Below are 17,698 nucleotides of genomic sequence, written 5' to 3' on the forward strand. Positions count from 1 at the left end.
ATGTGACTCAGACATGCGGCATGTAACTAGAATACAGGTGTCATATAGTAGGATCTCCATCATAAAAGAGACTGAGTGGAAGGAGGAAATTCCTCTTGATTCTATGGAGTCAGAAACCCTCCATGGAGTGTTTCATGCGGTTTGAGGTGTGTGAGCTGGGCCTTGAAAAGTGGATAGGTAGCAGGGGATATTTCAGAAGGGGAGGAGAACATATGTAAGGATAGGGAAGCATGGTGTTTGTAGTGAATTTTGACTGTCCTTTTTTATCCAAATAATGGAATATGCCACAAGGAATAGTGGGGGAGGCAGGGAGCAGAGGAAGGTTGCTATATTCCTGAACTCTTTATGGCAACATATTATTTTTCTGGATCATTTTGCTTGTATAACTCATTTATGGTAGACCTTCTATATATAAAAACTTAATCATATCAACTTACTTCACTTTAAATGTCAGCATACGTTTGCCTGCCTTTTTTGATATTCTAGGGTTGTATAAGATGTAATTATGGAAACAGATCTTGCTGCTATTACTTTCACCAAAGAAAGCCTCTATGTAAGGATATTTGGCATTTGGCACTATGACTTGAGCAGAATTTCCTGACTTTTAAATCAGCATAAAGTAGATGTCGATCTGCAAACCCCAACCTGCTGTTTAGGACCCTCCTATAGTATAGTAATAACAATAGACTAACAGAATCCAAAATACTGATACTTGTTTCCCTGAGTAGGCAAGGTGGATTGGATTTTATGAATACAGACTCAGTTCTTCCACTGTTACTATTACAATTTTTGCACCACCGTTCGAGTTGTCAGGCCCAGCTTATTGTTTTTCACCTCCTATGAGGAAACAGTTGAGGCCAGGACAGCAGGCAGAATGGCCACGGCAGGATATAAGCTAGAGATGAACCCCAAGGGAGAAGTGCATGTAGCGTAATCCCTGAGTTATAAGATACTTCATTGATTGAATAAATGCTTTGGAAAAAGGTAACAACACTACCACGTGAAATACCCCATCCCTTGTAAGAAGCAGCTCATTTTTCAAAATGCTACAAATGAAAATAAAATCTGTCTTAGAATCAAGGGAAAAGGCAAATTAGACCTGTAAACTAGAGGCGAGGTGGACTAGATAAGGTATCAGGCCAAACTACAAGCCCCAGAAATTGGAAGTCAACAAACCAAGCCAAGGGTCCAGGCTGGATGGGAGAGATAGAGCAGGAATTGAGGGGTCTGGGCACAGGTTGGGATCAGGATGTCCTTTAGGGATTGGCTTGAGCTCAGTATTCCCAGGGAGAAGAGTCATACAAGGCTGATAGGAATGCAGTCCCTCGTCTAATCTAGCAGGATGGTGAGCGGGGAGCACCCATGCTTTGTCTTTGTCTGGCTTGGAGTGAGTGCACCCTTTGGGGCTTCACCGAGTGGTCAGGTGAGGGTGCAGCCTGTCTCTACAGGTTGAGCGTGTGTTTGTAGCCTTCAGGGAACGAAGCCATTGTCATATGCAGTCCTTTTCTCCCTTTTTTTTTTCCGGTACGCGGACCTCTCACTGTTGTGGCCTCTCCCATTGCGGAGCACAGGCTCCGGACGCGCAGGCTCAGTGGCCGTGGCTCACGGGCCCAGCCGCTCCGCGGCATGTGGGATCCTCCCAGACCGGGGCACGAACCCGTGTCCCCTGCATCGGCAGGTGGGCTCTCAACCACTGCGCCACCAGGGAAGCCCCTTTTCTCCCTTGATAGTCCTATGCAGTATCGCTTTTCTTTATTATTCCTGCACTACATCTCAGATGTTACTGAGAAGTAGTCTTATATCTTTTGGCACCTGCGTTTTTATGCAGCCCGATCTAAAAATCATCTTATTTTTGTTAAACGTTGAAAAGAATCACGTTAATTCCATCTGTGATATATTTATACTTTGTTTTAAAAAAAATTCAAGACCATATACATTTAAAAATGATATTATGAGCACAAAAATAATATTGTGCAGCAAAGGACTTGTGTCTTATTTGTTTACTAGGTAAGTAGACTTAGCACAATGCCTGGTACTCAGTAGATGCTTAGTAAATTTTGGTTGAATTAAGCAGGGTGTTTGTAGTGTTTAAAGCATTATGTTTAAACATAATTTGTGCATGCTGTTTGGTCTAAGATCTGTTCAAGAACATATGGTTATAAATAATAAATTAGTATTTATTTTAGCAGAACCGTTAGGACTTAATTAAGCCTAATATTTTGAATGCCATAGTTGATATTTTGATATTACAACCCTCAAAATCTTTCTCTGATAACCCTCCAAACATATAAAATGTTCTTAACGTCTGTGGGCAAAGGATTTAGAATGGGTCATCTCAAGTTCAAAGTATGCGGTCACAGTGTATGCTCATCAGCCAAGTGAGAAGCAGACGCAATACAAATGTATTAGAAAAGTATTTTCCATTTATTTTAATACTCTCAGGGACAAAAATTTTTGTGAAATTTGTGAATGTGCAGACATGTTTTTTAAAATGCTTACATTGCAATAGCATTTAAAGTAACTTCTTTCTGATTCAATTTCATAAATTGCTACATGAGGAAGCACCCTCTAGTAGATAACACTCAGAAATCAGCACTTAATATGGCAGTAATGGTTATTGCTGTCATTCTTTACATCTTTAAGAAGAATTAAGCATTACTGCACAGGCATTATGAAGTTCCCCTATCACCATTAAGAGGATATTTGAGGTTTGATGTAATTTAGCAAATTACATTATAGTAGTTAAGGTTTTTATGTAGTGAAGTAAAAGGCGTAGTAGTTAAGCACACTTACTGTATAATGCATTGTACAGAGTTACATGTTCCAGCTGCTGCCAGCTTTGTTCCAGTGTCATTATTGCTTTGCAGGCTGACGTTCCTCAGGGAGTGATTCGAGTGCAAGCTCCCCATCTTTCGAAAGTTTCCATGGCAATACAGCTAACTGAAGAACTCAGAGCCAGTGATGTACTTGCCAGGTTTCTCAGCCAAGAAAGGTAGAGGCCTGTTTTGTTTTAATTATTCCATGGTATAATTCACTTGCTCTCTCTTTCCCTCCCCCCGCCTTTATTATTTTTTTAAAACTATGGCTGGTGTGAGGGCTTAAAAATGTTGTCTTCCTGGCAGAAAACAAAAGCAGACTTAACAATTAGACTGTTGGAATGAGTTGAGTTCATTGGGTGTAGTTTGTGTTCAAGTGGAGCCTGTTTCAAGCAGGAGGTCTGCGCACTCCTTCACTGTGCCTGCTGTGGGCTTGGTACATGACGCCACTCGATTCTCCAGAACGTGGTGATTGGAGGTTAATTACTGTGTGTAGGCTGTTAGGAAAATCACTAATTAGGATACAGTGAGATTAAAAAAAAACAAAAGATACAACTTCTTCTAGGAAATGTAATGAATACAAAGAAATGCTTAAATTTTAAAACAGAAGGTATAAAGAATTGAGAGGGGACAGCTGGTCCCTGGAGCTCTGAAGTCAGCAGGACAAAGCACACTATCCTCAGTAGGAATGACCAAGCCTTCCCCTCTGTGTGCAGCTGGTGGGGCAGGAGTAGTCCTCTGAAGGTCATTGGCATCCCTCCCATGTACACTTTCAGAGACATTTTGCGATATCTTTTCTTGAATTTTAGGGGTTCGAGCAGGGTATAGGCATTTCAGTGTTCAAATTCTTATTTTTAGCTAAAATTATATTTTAATGCTTCCCCCCCTCAGTTCCACTCATTGAAATAAACAAATCTAATTTTTTTTTTCTTTTAAAGACAGGGACATCAGAGACATTGGCCTCTTAGCTTCTGTATACTCTGTCTCCCATAGAATTTCACCTCGTCAGTCTAACATTCAACTTTTCTGCCAGAACTTCTCCAATTTTAATACAGAATCACATGTATTTAATACGTGTCTGCTCTGTCTACGGCTCTCTGCTAGATGTTGGAAGGGTTATAAAAAGTACTTTTAAACTGTCTTCCCTCAGGGTTTGTAAATTGGGAGAAGAGATGAGCCCGTGCAGTTAACAGATGGTGATGAAATAAAAGAGTGTCTTATTGCTAATTCTGGGCTTTCAGTAAGCCGGCATAAACTTCCCTCTCAACCATGCTCTGAAGGAAGTGTTATCTTACTTCTGTTATACTGATAAGAAAACCAAGACTTTGCAAGGTCATGCATTACATAGGTGGTGGTGTAGAGCTGAGTTCTAAATCTGTGGTTTCTGTCCCCCAAGGAGGTCCTTTAACCCCTCTCGATACTGGCTCGAGCACCTAGAGGCTATCATGAATCTGGGGGCCATTAGTGCAGAGTCTGGGACTAGATGGACTTTGCGGGGATTAAAGCCCTGGGCCAGTTGGAATTTTGGGGGATTAAGTGCTGGGAGCAGTTGGAATGTCTTTGCTCCCTAAAAGTTCTCTCTACTTCAAGGGAGTCAGTCCACTTCCTCTCTACTACCTGTGGCGACCAAGTAGTTGCCATTCTTCCCACCGGGGATGACTTCCCACCCTCTCCCAAAGGGTGTACTTGAAGACCTGGCCAGACTTCAGATATAAGCAGCTCTTCCAGGCTAGACATGGTTTAATTTACGCAGCGTTTACTTGCAGGACCCAAGTGCTCAATTTAATCTGTACTTGTGTTCCTCTACTTGTAGAGGATACAAGGTGTGACTCTGAAGGTGTATGATATATATATTCTACTCTGACTTCAGTATTTAGGGCAGAGTAGGATAATAGTAGGCATACTCTTATAAGAAAGCACCAGTTTTGTGACCATTGCCATTTGCATATTTGGATTTTCTGCTTGTGGCGCTCTGCTACCCCCTTAAGTGGAATCCCTTCTTCTACCTCCCCGCTTCTTGCCATCCTGCTCCACCCAGAGGGAAGTCTGGTAAGCATCTTGGTCCATTTGCCCTTTCCCCCCCAAGTCCTCAGCCCTTTTCCTTATGCTTGGGGATGCCGGAAGCAGATGATCTGGCTCCAAATACCAGCTTTTCCTGAATCATCTTAGGCTAGTTTTTATAATCTCTATAAGTCTCAGATTCCTCATTGTAAAAGTGGGCCTACATTACAGCCTTGTGATAATTAACTGGGAAAATGACCGTGAAGCACATAGCATGATCTGTCTGGGCCATCTAATAAGTGAAATTCTCAGTAAGTGTTTATATGTATCTTCTTTCACCACCTTCCCCTCCTCCCATTTGCATTCCACTTGTACAGTGACAGTGGGAAACACTTCTTCCCTCCATCCTTTTCTTCCCCTTCTTTCTCTACTGAAACCAAGAACACATGAATGACATAAAATAAATGCCCAATGCGTTCACCAGGCTTTGATAACGACTGTTGTCTTTTCTATATGGATTTGTTGATTAGTATTAAGTGAAAGCTCAGGTATACCAGGAAATCCAGTTCAGGTTTCTTTAAAGTGGAATAAGAACATAGATACTCAAGAAGCAATCTGAGAGCAATATCTGACTAGGATTTTTTTTTAGTTTGCCAAAACATTCCACTTGGTTTTCATGAAATAATGACTCTTTCTATACTCATAGTTTATTGGGTTATGTACTCTATTAAAAATGAAAATATAATTATTACATTATTTAATTTCAAAAATAAGCATACGCCAGTTTGAAAACAAAGTGAGCTGTCTCTTTGTCAGGATACAGCTTAGCAGGGCGGATCTTAAGCATGAGGACTCCCATAGCCCTGAGCAGTCAGTGTGTCATGGACAGCAGTGTAGATGGAGCTGGATAACCAGATGAGCCATTAAATGGTTGCTTAGGAAAGCCTCTACATACTTTTCTTTTTCTAGCGGTTTGGATAAAAGTCAGACCTGGTTTTCTCTTCTCAATTCCAGGGAGTTTGTCCTCAGGGTCTTCTGTCAGTGGTTCACAAATCTTTCTGTGCATCAGAGTCCCACTAGAGAGCATTTAAAAACCACATTCTCGGACTTCATGTAGACATATTAAATCAGAGTTTCTAGAGCCCTGGATCTGATTTTTAGCAGGTTTCCCAGATATAGAGATTTTTGTAAACCACTGAATCTTACCCATTTTTATTGTTTGAACCTAATGTTCTGGAGAGTTTATTCTTTGAAGAGTATAAACCTGTACATGCATCCTACTTGTAAAGTCTTCATATTGAGTATTTGCTTCTATTTTGAGTGTATGTACCTCCCGTATTTGGACGGTCAGCACAGGGAGGTTTATGAACCATGTCCTAGTCTTTATATTCATCTTGCAGACTATTAGAGTGGTCAGCACAGCAAACCCGTGATAAATACCTATTGAATAAATACAATGTGAAAACTCAGGTGGGAAACGTTCCTTCTTAGAGTTTTATGAGGACCTTTTTGGCCCCTATGCAAAATAGATGACCATATTAGTAATTTTATTGGCAGCTAAAATGTTGTTACTTTTCTTTTTAACTTTACAAATTTAGGTACTGATTTATTATTTTACCTTCAGATGTACAATTCCATTTGTTTATTTTAATTTACAGGTGTGACATTTTTATTACCTATTCAGCACATTTAACAGATGGGAAAATACAAACATGTAGATAATTACAGTATGTCTAAGTTATGAATTTTCCATACAAGCTAGAATTCCCCAAGGACATTAAAGTGATTTACTTGCAAGCTGTCTGATGATTCAACTAATCAGTTTGTTTTATCCCTAGTAGTGGGGTTGCCCAGACTCTCAAGAATGGGGAAGTTTTTTTGTATGAAATTGGAGGAAATATTGGTAAGCACTTTTTTGTTGTTGCTATTTATTTATTATTTTATTTATTTTTGGCTGCATTGGGTCTTCGTTGCTGTGTGCGGGCTTTTTCTAGTTGCAGCAAGCAGGGGCCACTCTTCGTTGCGGTGCGCCGGCTTCTCATTGCAGTGGCTTCTCTTGTTGTGGAGCATGCGCTCTATGTGCCTGGGCTTCGGTAGTTGCAGCATGCGAGCTCAGTAGTTGCCGCACGCAGGCCCTAAAGCTCACGGGCTTCAGTAGCTGTGGTGCACGGGCTTAGTTGCTCCACGGCATGTGGGATCTTCCTGGACCAGGGATTGAACCTGTGTCCCCTGCACTGGCAGGTGGATTCTTAACCACTGCACCACCAGGGAAATCCCGGTAAGCACATTTTTTAAATCTTGCATTCCATATGCTGATTTGACATTGCCAGTGGTTATTATTTATGTCTTTGGGAGAGAAAAAGAAATTAGAAGTAAAATATAGCAAGCTGTAGATAGTTGATGAATATTGTGGATTTTTTTTTGGTGGTCTCACCTTTCTGTTTTGGCTCTTTAGAGCTTCTTTGTACAAATGCCCATCTATGTGGAACCTGAGCCAAAAGCAGGTTCCCTAAAATAGGAATAACTTCTAAAATGGTTAATGCAGTTTTTCAAACCCTTTTTCTTTTTTATACACTGATGGCACATCTTAATAAAGAAAGTAATTGAGCTCATTTAAGACCAAGATGACACTTTTATTATGGTACAGTACTAGATATATTTAGTGAAAGCAGAAGTTATTTTTGCCATTGTTGATTGCCTGCTAAATAATATACATATGCATACATAAACATATTGTTAGCTTATGAAATAGAAATAAGATATATGGATTAGTTTTGACCATGTCCCATATTTTATTTTCCCATGTGTAATTATCAATGGGTTGTACTCATCTTATTAAAACGCAAAATAAACTTTTTCTCTTATTTTGACCTTTAAAAAGGTAAGAGTGAAATTGTCAACAAATAAATGAAATAGTGTTTAATTCAAAATAGTAATTGAAAATATTTTAAGATAAGTTTTTAGAATTTTTTTCTAGGACGTAAAAGTTTTAGTAAATATTGAAAGTTGAATACAAGAATGTGAAGACTCCTAAAAATTTAAATAAACCACAACTCCACTAGAACTCTGTATTATTACCTGTATTAATCAAGATTAATTATTAGAAAAAAAAGAAAAGATTAAGTATTAGTATATTTGATTTTGCATTTTGCTATTAGATATTGGGAATTAAGCATGGTTTCTTACTTAGGTCAATTCAAAACTGTTGCCACTCTTAATAAAGGTGAATAAGCTTTTAAGGAACCATTTAAAAGCCCATCACAGAATTTTCAACTTCCTAAATTAATTTGAAACCTGCACATTTAGAGAACTACTCAATCGACTTTTCCAATATTTGGCCAAGCCTTATAATATTATGGGAGACAGGAAAAAATGAGAACTATTTCGAAGCGTAAGACTTGAGTTAAACCACTAGGCTTAAAGTTAAAATTCCATCCCTATCTCCCCACTGTATTAAACTGATGCAACATCTCTTTACTAGGGGAACGCTGCCTCGATGACGACACTTACATGAAGGACTTATATCAGCTCAACCCCAATGCTGAATGGGTTATAAAGTCAAAGCCATCATAGAAGTCTTAACGCTGCAAATAACCGCAAGGACTCCCTTAGTCATATTTGCTGGGTCAAGAGTGTAAATAAAAGAAACAGTGGGACACTTTTATTATTCAAATGTACCTGACTCTTGAATAGTGACACACTCAAGCTTTAAAAAGTTATAGATTTGTGCTGCTGCCAGATTATGTTAATTATTATTATTCATATTATTATTAGAAAACATCTCCGGAGTGAGAAGAAAGGGGCTTATTTAGCTTGGAGGCTATTTTCATACACTCTGTGGAATGTGTCCAGAAGTGACATCATTTTTTTTTAATGTGAAAATATACTCTCCTCCCTCTCTTTTTTTCTCCTCAAATAATACATACAGTAATATATGCTTTTTCACCTTTCTCTCCTCCTGACATCTGCCTTTCCCCAAATGGGTTTACTTTTCAACCAAAAAGGTAACAAATACCAGGTATGGCAAGTTGTAAAGACAGTACCTCTTAAACCAGACTGAATTCAACAGTATTCCTGTCTCTACTGAATGTTAATATTTATCTCTTTGAATCATTTGTTCAAACAATAACATCCCACTTCTTCCCGCTGTATCACATGAAGTGATTTGCATTTTTTTCAGTTTATCTGACATATGTGCACAAAACTGTATCCACTATCAAGAAAATAGAACTGTCAGAAACTGCCAATTATTACTGCACCATTTAAGACTTACATACTCAGAAGAAATAAAAAATATCCACGTGGAATAACTGGATTATGGATAACGAGAGTGAAAGCCAGATCACTTCACGTATGCTGTAGTCTTCTAAATGAAACTTAAAAAGTCATAGCTGGCTTTACCTGTTGTCATATTAACAGTACAAATATGCATGATTGTATGAACCAGTAATTGTTGAGAATGTATTCTGCTGAAAGAGGGATTTTTTTTTTTTTACTCATAAATAAGTCAACAGTAAGAGTTATTCTTCTGGGTATGACACAGTCATATGAACAAGCTTTTGTTTGTGTCCTTATTTTAAATAATCAGAGCAAATTTATTAAAATGCGGTAGAAAGGACTATTCCCAGGGATTTTAATGCACAAACCATATTGTGAAAAGAGATGAGCCTCTGTACTGTAAATAAGAGGAATGAAGTGAGAGAGAAATGTTCAATATTTTTTGAGTTTAGAGTGTAGTAAATAAAAGGTGATGTAAATAAATATTGCACAACTGTGTTTATGATACTTTTATTAGGACTTCAGGAAAAATTGCACATTCTCAGAAGCTCTTGATGTCACTCTAATTAGGAGGGGAAAATGCTGCTAATGAGAACAGTCGCAAATTTTAATTACAAGAGCAGCCTGTGGATATGATCACTTAAATATCTTTGTGGTGATTTGTGCCATTGCTTTTTTATTTAAAAATTTTTTATAATTAAATGCATTTTTCTAAATTATCTTCTCTTGGAATTATTACTTTTAACCCTATCCGTTCATGAGTATAATAATGGACTATTTTTGTTTTTGTTAAAAGCCATTTCTACTCTTTTACTGTTCCTATTTATTGTTCCTGTGTAATTTTTAAAGTGGGAAGACACGTGGGAGATTTAAACTTGTTTCCTTTCTTTTTTTTTCTTATGCAAATTTCTATTCTTTAGGATTTTTCAAAACACACTGTATTCTATTTCTGATTTTGACAGTATATATTAATTTCTCAGTAAAATGTTTTATTAATATTTTCATTTAATGAAGACAGTTAACAATATAAAAGCAAAATCAAGTGCTTAAAGCATTTTAGGGGTGCCCAACTTAAATAAAAAACAGGGGTGAATATGATTTAGATAAATGGCTGCCTAAAGCATGTGTCAACTAACTGTCACCATATTTACTACTCACAGCAGGGAGTGGGGAGACACAAGAGGCTTTTGATAATGAAAAAGTAGCAGATCTTGGTAAATAAACATGAAAATGCCATTTTATCTGAGTCCTTCTTAGAACTCATGACCTGCGTTTATTGACATTGAACAGTAAGTACTGCATTTAAATAATCAAGAAAAACGTCTATCTACACTTATAAAAGAGGAGAAACTTTATAGTGTATAGTCTTAAATATAAATGCCCTTGCATTTTCCCAAATGCCTTTTCTGTAATTTTCTTTTTTTCTAGTGAATTTTAAATCTCTGGGTAGATTAGTTTTTATTCGTTTGTATGTGAGGGAAAATAAAAACAACAGATATATTTGCTTTGCCTCTCAAATATCCTAATTCTTACGTTGCTGGTGAAAAACAGAGAGCTGGTATTTATAGAAAACTGGTTGCCCTGTTAATGTTTTGGAAGTGCTTCCTCTTTTCTGAAGGGGGTTATTATGAGTCTTTACAATTGCACAATATTTGCTTACTGCTGCTATAGAATTCAGTGTAAACTCCTTGCTAGCACTCTTTGGGAAAAGCAGTTTATTTTACTGACTTTATGGGATTTTTCATTACTATCTTTTCCTACTTTTCAGATTAAACTGGTTTGTACTTTCTTCCTCACTGTCCTGATTTCTCACCTGTTGATCAGTAGATGGCACTATTGGTCAGGAATTCCTTCACAGCTAAACTTGGAAGTTTTGAAAGAGAACCTGAGTTCAGAGTATGCGGTTAAGACTCAGTGCCAGGCATCTCCAAGACAATTAGGTAAGAACAGCATGGATCTCCCTCTCAGATCACTGATCGTGAAAATTGTAAATAATAATTCCAAGGTTTCTATGTTCAGTCTGTTAGTCTGCTTTTATCCTTAACTTGTTGAGTGGAGAGGGAGGGTGGGAGGAGGGTTTTCTGAGTCACAATTAAACGTTTTTTTTAAATTAATTAATTATTTTTGGGTTACATTGGGTCTTCGTTGCTGCACGGGCTTTCTCTAGTTGCAGCGAGCGGAGGTTACTCTTCGTCGCAGTGCACGGGCTTCTCATTGCAGTGGCTTCTCTTGTTGCGGATCACTGGCTCTAGGCGCACGGGCTTCAGTAGTTGTGAAGCGTGGGCTCAGTAGTTGTGGCTTGCGGGCTCTAGAGTGCAGGCTCAGTAGTTGTGGTGCACGGGCCTAGTTGCTCTGAGGCATGTGGGATCTTCCCGGACCAGGGCTCAAACCCATGTCCCCTGCATTGGCAGGCAGATTCTTAACCACTGCACCACCAGTGAAGTCCCACACAATTAAATGTTTTGGCAATGTCTATTTCAAGCAGAAGGATCATGATAAGAGGAAGACAGTGAACGAGGAAATTAAAAAGAGAGATGTCTAAGAGGACATAATAACCTCTGTCTTTAGTGTATATGTGCTTGTTTCTTCATTCAACAAATATTTATTGGGTACCTACATGTATGTGCCAGGCAGGCTCTACCTTTGAGGTACATCAGTGAGGAAAAGAGCTCTGCTCTTACATTCCAGTGGAGGGAGACAAATAATTAAATAAAATGAATTAATAAGTACAGTCAGCCCTCCATATCCAGAGGTTTCAAGGATGAAAAATATTTGGATGTTTTCTTGAATCCTCTAGATGTTTGAGTCAGGAGAAGGCAGGGAGGCAACTACGAGAAATCTGCCCTTTTTTATTCAGCATCTGAGGACTGCAGCTGCAGAGGGAAATTACTCAGTAAGGCAGAGGGCGTGTCCTGGCTTAGTAATAAAACAGTTTAGTAGTAAAGGCTCAGATATTCCATACATAAAATAGTCCAAGCAAGGTTAATGGGCAAGTGTAGACTCATTCAGCAGTGGACTGTGACTCAGGGCTAAAGGATGAAGATTTGATCCAAATGAGAACAGATTCAGTTATTACAGGTATGAAAGCCTCAGGAAATTATCTTTTTGCAAAAGAAATAGTAAATGATTTAACAGTCCTTATATATGTTAATGTTGCAAATGTATTTGTATCATAATATGTAACATAATTGTGTAACAAAAATATCTACAATAAATCTTTCAGTATTAAACAAATATGTATTTGGGAAAAAAAAAAGAATCCAGAAGTTCCAAAAAGCAAAATAAATCTGTACACTCTGGCAACTATTTACATAGCATTTTTATTGTAGTAGGCATTTTAAGTAATCTGGAGATGATTCAAAGTATATGGGAGGATGTGCATAGGTTATATGCAAATACTGCACCATTTTATATCAGGTACTTGAGCATCCATGGGTTTTGGTATCTGCCAGGGTCCTAGAACCGATCCCCCGCTGATACAAAGGGATGACTGTAAATAAAATTATATGGTATGTTGAAAGGATGGAAATACAGTGGAGACAGAAAAAGGATGAGCAGGGAATGTGACAAATAATGGAGGGATAGGCTCATTCCAGTAGTAAACGGAGGTCTCACTGAACATCTAGAAACTGAGCAAAGACTTGAAGGAACTTGCCACATGGATATCTGGAAGAAAGCATTCCAGACAGGGAATAACCAGAACAAGGACCCAAAGGCAGAAGTGTGCCTGGCTCACCAAAGATTAGCAAGGATGCCATCATGGCCGGAGTGGAGTGAGAGCCTGTGAAAGTAATGGATGAGGTCAGAGAGGGAACACTGGGGTGAGCATGGGCGTGAGACCATGGAGGGCCTTGTAGTAGGGCGACCATAATTTATTCAAATCAAAACATTTTTGAGAGTGAAACAGGGCACTGTTGGTGAGGGCAGTAGCTGTGGAGTGATGAGAAGTGATCAGATTCTGCATGTATTTTTGAAGGTAGAACCTGCCGGCTTTCTAGTAGGAGAGAGAAGGAGGATGCATTTTCAATCGAGAATAACCACAAGATTTTTGACACGAGCAGTTGGAAGGATGGAGTTTCCAACAACAGAAATAGGGAAGAAGAGGGTAAATCAGGTGTTCTGAGGGAAGAGGGATTCAGAAGTTCATCGTGGATGTATTGAATTTGGGTGCCTATTGGACATTCAAGCAGCAATGTCAAGTAGGCAGTTATCTGCGCAGAAACTCAGGAGAGAGGTCTGGGCTGGAGTTACTGGCTTGTAAATGGACTTGAACCATGAGCTTGCATGAGATCACCAAGGGAATGAGTGTGCATAAGGTAGAAAAAATAACCGGGAGCGGAGCCTTGGAGCTACCCAACATTAGAGGTGAGAAAAAGGAGAAGGAACCAGGAAAAAGATTGAAAAGAAGAGACCGTTGAGATAACCAAGAGATTGTGATGTGCCAGCAGCCAAGTGAAGCAAAGCTATTGAGGAAAGGGGGTGATGGTGATGTCAGAGGCTACTTATGGCTCAGATGCAATAAAAGCTGGGAAGAGACTCCTGGACTTACCTATGTGAAGGTCATTGTTGACCTTGCTGTGCAGTTTAGGTAAAGTGATGGGGATGAAAGACTGATTAAAGTGGCGTTGAGACAGAGCAGCCGCAGAAGAATCAGAGCCTGAGAGTATGGACAGCTCTTACCAGGAGTCTGCTACATAGAAACAAATAAATGAGATACTAGCAAGCAGAAGAAGTAAGAGGTGGTATAGAGAGGGCCTCAAATGCTGGGCTAAATGGTTTGCGGAATTTAGGCAGTTAAATACTGTTTGAAGAGGTGACATAGATACTGGAGCCAACCTACCTGGGTTAACGAATGTGACCTAAGTAAGACAAGCTCCTTCCTTCTGCCTCATTTTCTACTTTGTATAATGAGAATAAAAGGAATGTTTACTTCTTAGAAGCTTCCTAGAATAAGTCAATCGATATAAAAGGGCTCAGCAGTGTATTTTTGCCTGATAGTGAGTATTCAATAAACTTGTATTTTTACTAGTGGTATTATGATCAGCTGTCAGTCTCCTTTGGGGTTATTGGTTCCAATGTCATAAAAGTTTTCCACCTGGGAATCCCTGGCAGTAACTCTTCCTCAGGGTATATAGGGCACTGTAAAGGGCACAGAAATAATTCCAGAGCATCTTTTCTCTACTTGAAGTGAGTTCAGCTCCATTTTAAATATGATTTGTTTCATTTAAGGTAAATAAACTGGCATAAGGGACAGAGTTCTCTCCCTGCATCTGAGACCTAGATGCCCAGGAAGAAAACAGACCCTTAACTGGTTTATTTTCCATACTTGATACCTTTTTCACTCCTGCGATGGTCCTGGGCATCTTCAGTTGGTGTTCACTGTTCCTGCAGAAGAGGTCCCGCTACATTTTCTTGGCTTTTCTGAGTCTGTGATTTCTCAAATTTCATATTTAATAAATATAGCAATAAGAATTTTCCTTCCATTCCAGTTGGCCTCACATCTTAGAATCTGGATTTGGCATCTAGTTGGTTTGTTTTGTTTTGTTTTTTCCACTCTGGCCTAAAGTATTGCATGGGGTAACTTGGCTCTGCTAGAAAGGGTTTCATATGAAACACTAGAACCCCCTCCCTCCATGTAATCATTTCTTAAACTCCTTAAGATGTCTTTGAAAGTTTCCATGGGCTATTTTTGCACGTAGCTGCGTACTGTATATAAGAGAAGCAGATTGGCTGCAAGAAAAGCTTCTTCCATGATCTTTCCGACTAAAGCCAATGTGCACTGGCTTTGTCACAAGCAAGCTTTTTATCTTGAGATTTCCAGTCTTGATTTCTCAACCAAAGGAGTTCACATAAGCCTCAGATAAAGCAGCCCCACTCTCTTCCATCTTTACTCCTCTTTGAATGTTCACCCCTTGTTGCACCAAGGCAGCTCAGTTCTGTCTCCTGTTGCATCTCCTATAACCTTTACAAAATTATGGCTTTCATGTAATCTCTGCCTTAAGTCACTACCCCCTCCAGCCAGGGCCAAAGTGAACAAGGAATTTCCCAGGAAGGCAAGTTCATAAGGAGACTCCCAGAGAGTGGCCTAATTCTGAATAGTCAGTTAAAATTTTCTCTCTTTCATGGGATAGTTGCCTTGTCACAAATTCAAAAAAAAAAAAGAAGTGATTTAATCATTACTTGTTCCTTTAAAATGCTCATTTCAATGGGAGAAATCTTGGCGCATCTTAGCTTTGGTAGCTTGTATCACCCAGTTTGTATTCAGCAATTCTACTGAGAATTCTACTGAGAACAAGAAGAATTTAATCAACTATTGAGAGATTGTGCATCACTTTTGTCCAAGAATCTTGAAACACATTCTAGGGACATGCATCATTCATCCTCATTCTTGTCTTCATGTTAAGGCGAGGGAAGGAATTCACATTCTTCATCGTTAAGAAATTATTAGACATTACTAGATAATGCCTTAAAGCATACTGTGAGTTCATTAGAAGATGTTATTATGATAAGGAATACTTTAAAGTTTCAGAAAGAAATGTAACTATCTATTTGTTCCTCTTTCTTCTCCTTTCCTTTGCTTTCCAAGCATTGTAGTGCTTGCTCTTGCTGCACTGTCGTTTATATTGTGGTAATGTGAAAACCAATCACACGGTATGATGCATTTTCCCAGGAGATTACGTTTAGATCTGTGGGGAGCATTGATACAGGCTGGGATAGGGAAGGTATTCTCAGCAAATGAATCTCTGATCTGAGGGAGGCAGAAATGGATGCAACTAACTATATATTTTATTTATAGATAAAATATACTGGGGAGCATAGAGAAAGGGCACCGTTAATTAGGTAATTGTTAATGGAGGTCATGGTATTTAAGCTGGAAGCCCAGTTAGGATACCAAGGATTAGACCAGGCCTGAAAGGATGAGATTCAGAATTAGGCCTATGGCAATGAAAATGCGTGAGAATGGGTTATATTGATGTTGCAGAGTTGGGGTCAAGAGAACTGGATGATTCCATTGGATGGGGAGGAGCTAGGTTTCCTAAAGACCCCTAGGAGTGTTCTAATTTCATTATTTTACATGTAGCTGTCCAGTTTTCCCAGCACCACTTATTGAAGAGGCTGTCTTTTCTCCATAGTATATTCTTGCCTCCTTTGTCATAGATTAGATGACCATAGGTACATGGCTTTATCTCTGGGCTTTCTATCCTGTTCCATTGATCTATATTTCTGTTTTTGTGCCATTACCATACTGTCCTTGTTACTGTAGTTTGTAGTATAGTCTGAAGTCAGGGAGCCTGATTCCTCCATCTCCGTTTTTCTTTCTCAATATTGCTTTGGCTATTCGGGGTCTTTTGTGTTTCCATACAAATTGTAAAATTTTTTTGTCCTAATTCTGTGAAAAATGCCATTGGTAATTTGATAGGGATTACATTGAACCTGTAGATTGCTTTGGGTAGTATAGTCATTTTCACAATATTGATTCTTCCAATCCAGGAACATGGTATATCTCTCCATCTGTTTGTGTCATCTTTGATTTATTTTATCAGTATCTTAAAGTTTTCTGAGTACAGGTCTTTTGCCTCCTTAGGTAGGTTTACTCCTAGGTATTTTATTCTTTTGTTGCAATGGTAAATGGGATACATCATACACAAAAATAAACTCAAAATGGATTAAATACCTAAATATAAGGCCGGACACTATAAAACTCTTAGAGGGAAACATAGGCAGAACACTCTTTGATGTAAATCACAGCAAGATCTTTTTTGACCTACCTCCTAGAGTAATAAAAAAAAAAAAAAACAGGACCTAATGAAACTTAAAAGCTTTTACACAACAAAGGAAACCATAAACAAGAGGAAAAAAACCTCAGAATGGGAAAAAAATATTTGGAAATGAAGCAACTGACAAGGGATTAACCTCCAAAATACACAAACAGCTCATGCAGCTCAATATCAAAAAAAACAACCCAATCAAAAAATGGGCAGAAGACCTAAATAGACATTTCTCCAAAGAAGACATACAGATAGCCAAGAGGCACATGAAATTACTAATTAGTAGAGAAACACAAGTCAAAACTACAATGACGTATCACCTCACACCAGTCAGAATGGCCATCATCAAAAAATCTACAAACAATAAATGCTGGAGAGGGTGTGGAGAAAAGGGAACCCTCTTACACTGTTGGTGGGAATGTAAATGGATACAGCCACTATGGAGGTTCCTTAAAAAACTAAAAATAGAACTACCATATGACCCAGCAATCCCACTCCTGGGCATATACCAAGAGAAAACGATAATTCCAAAAGGTACATGCACCCCAGTGTTCATTGCAGCACTATTTACAATAACCAGGACACGGAAGCAACCTAAATGCACATCGACAGACGAATGTATAAAGAAGATGTGGTACCTATATACGATGGAATATTACTCAGCCGTAAAAAGGAACGAAATTGGGTCATTTGCTGAGATGTGGTTGGATGTAGAGACTGTCATACAGAGTGAAGTAAGTCAGAAAGAGAGAAACAAATATGGTATGTTAATGCATGTATGTGGAATCTACAAAAATGGTACAGATGAACCTATTTGCAAAGCAGAAATAGAGA

At 38.7% G+C, this 17,698-nt stretch overlaps 1 protein-coding gene across 4 annotated transcripts in view; it reads left to right on the plus strand.

The window, feature by feature from the left end:
- The window catches only part of ARHGAP18 (Rho GTPase activating protein 18), a 127,279-nt gene extending 117,484 nt beyond the window's left edge, over nucleotides 1-9,795 (plus strand). For 2 of the 4 annotated variants that reach the window (XM_060115142.1, XM_060115144.1), the window contains 3 exons: nucleotides 2,868-2,992; nucleotides 6,656-6,720; nucleotides 8,299-9,795. In XM_060115142.1, coding sequence (XP_059971125.1) covers nucleotides 2,868-2,992; nucleotides 6,656-6,720; nucleotides 8,299-8,390 — 282 coding nt within the window. In that variant the 3' untranslated portion in view covers nucleotides 8,391-9,795. The remainder of the gene's footprint in view (nucleotides 1-2,867; nucleotides 2,993-6,655; nucleotides 6,721-8,298) is intronic. The other 2 variants (XM_060115143.1, XM_060115145.1) reach the window with 1 other exon arrangement.
- The last annotated feature ends 7,903 nt before the right edge of the window (nucleotides 9,796-17,698 follow it).

This window comes from Mesoplodon densirostris, chromosome 12, assembly GCF_025265405.1.
Source record: "Mesoplodon densirostris isolate mMesDen1 chromosome 12, mMesDen1 primary haplotype, whole genome shotgun sequence".
Classification (NCBI taxonomy): domain Eukaryota; kingdom Metazoa; phylum Chordata; class Mammalia; order Artiodactyla; family Ziphiidae; genus Mesoplodon; species Mesoplodon densirostris.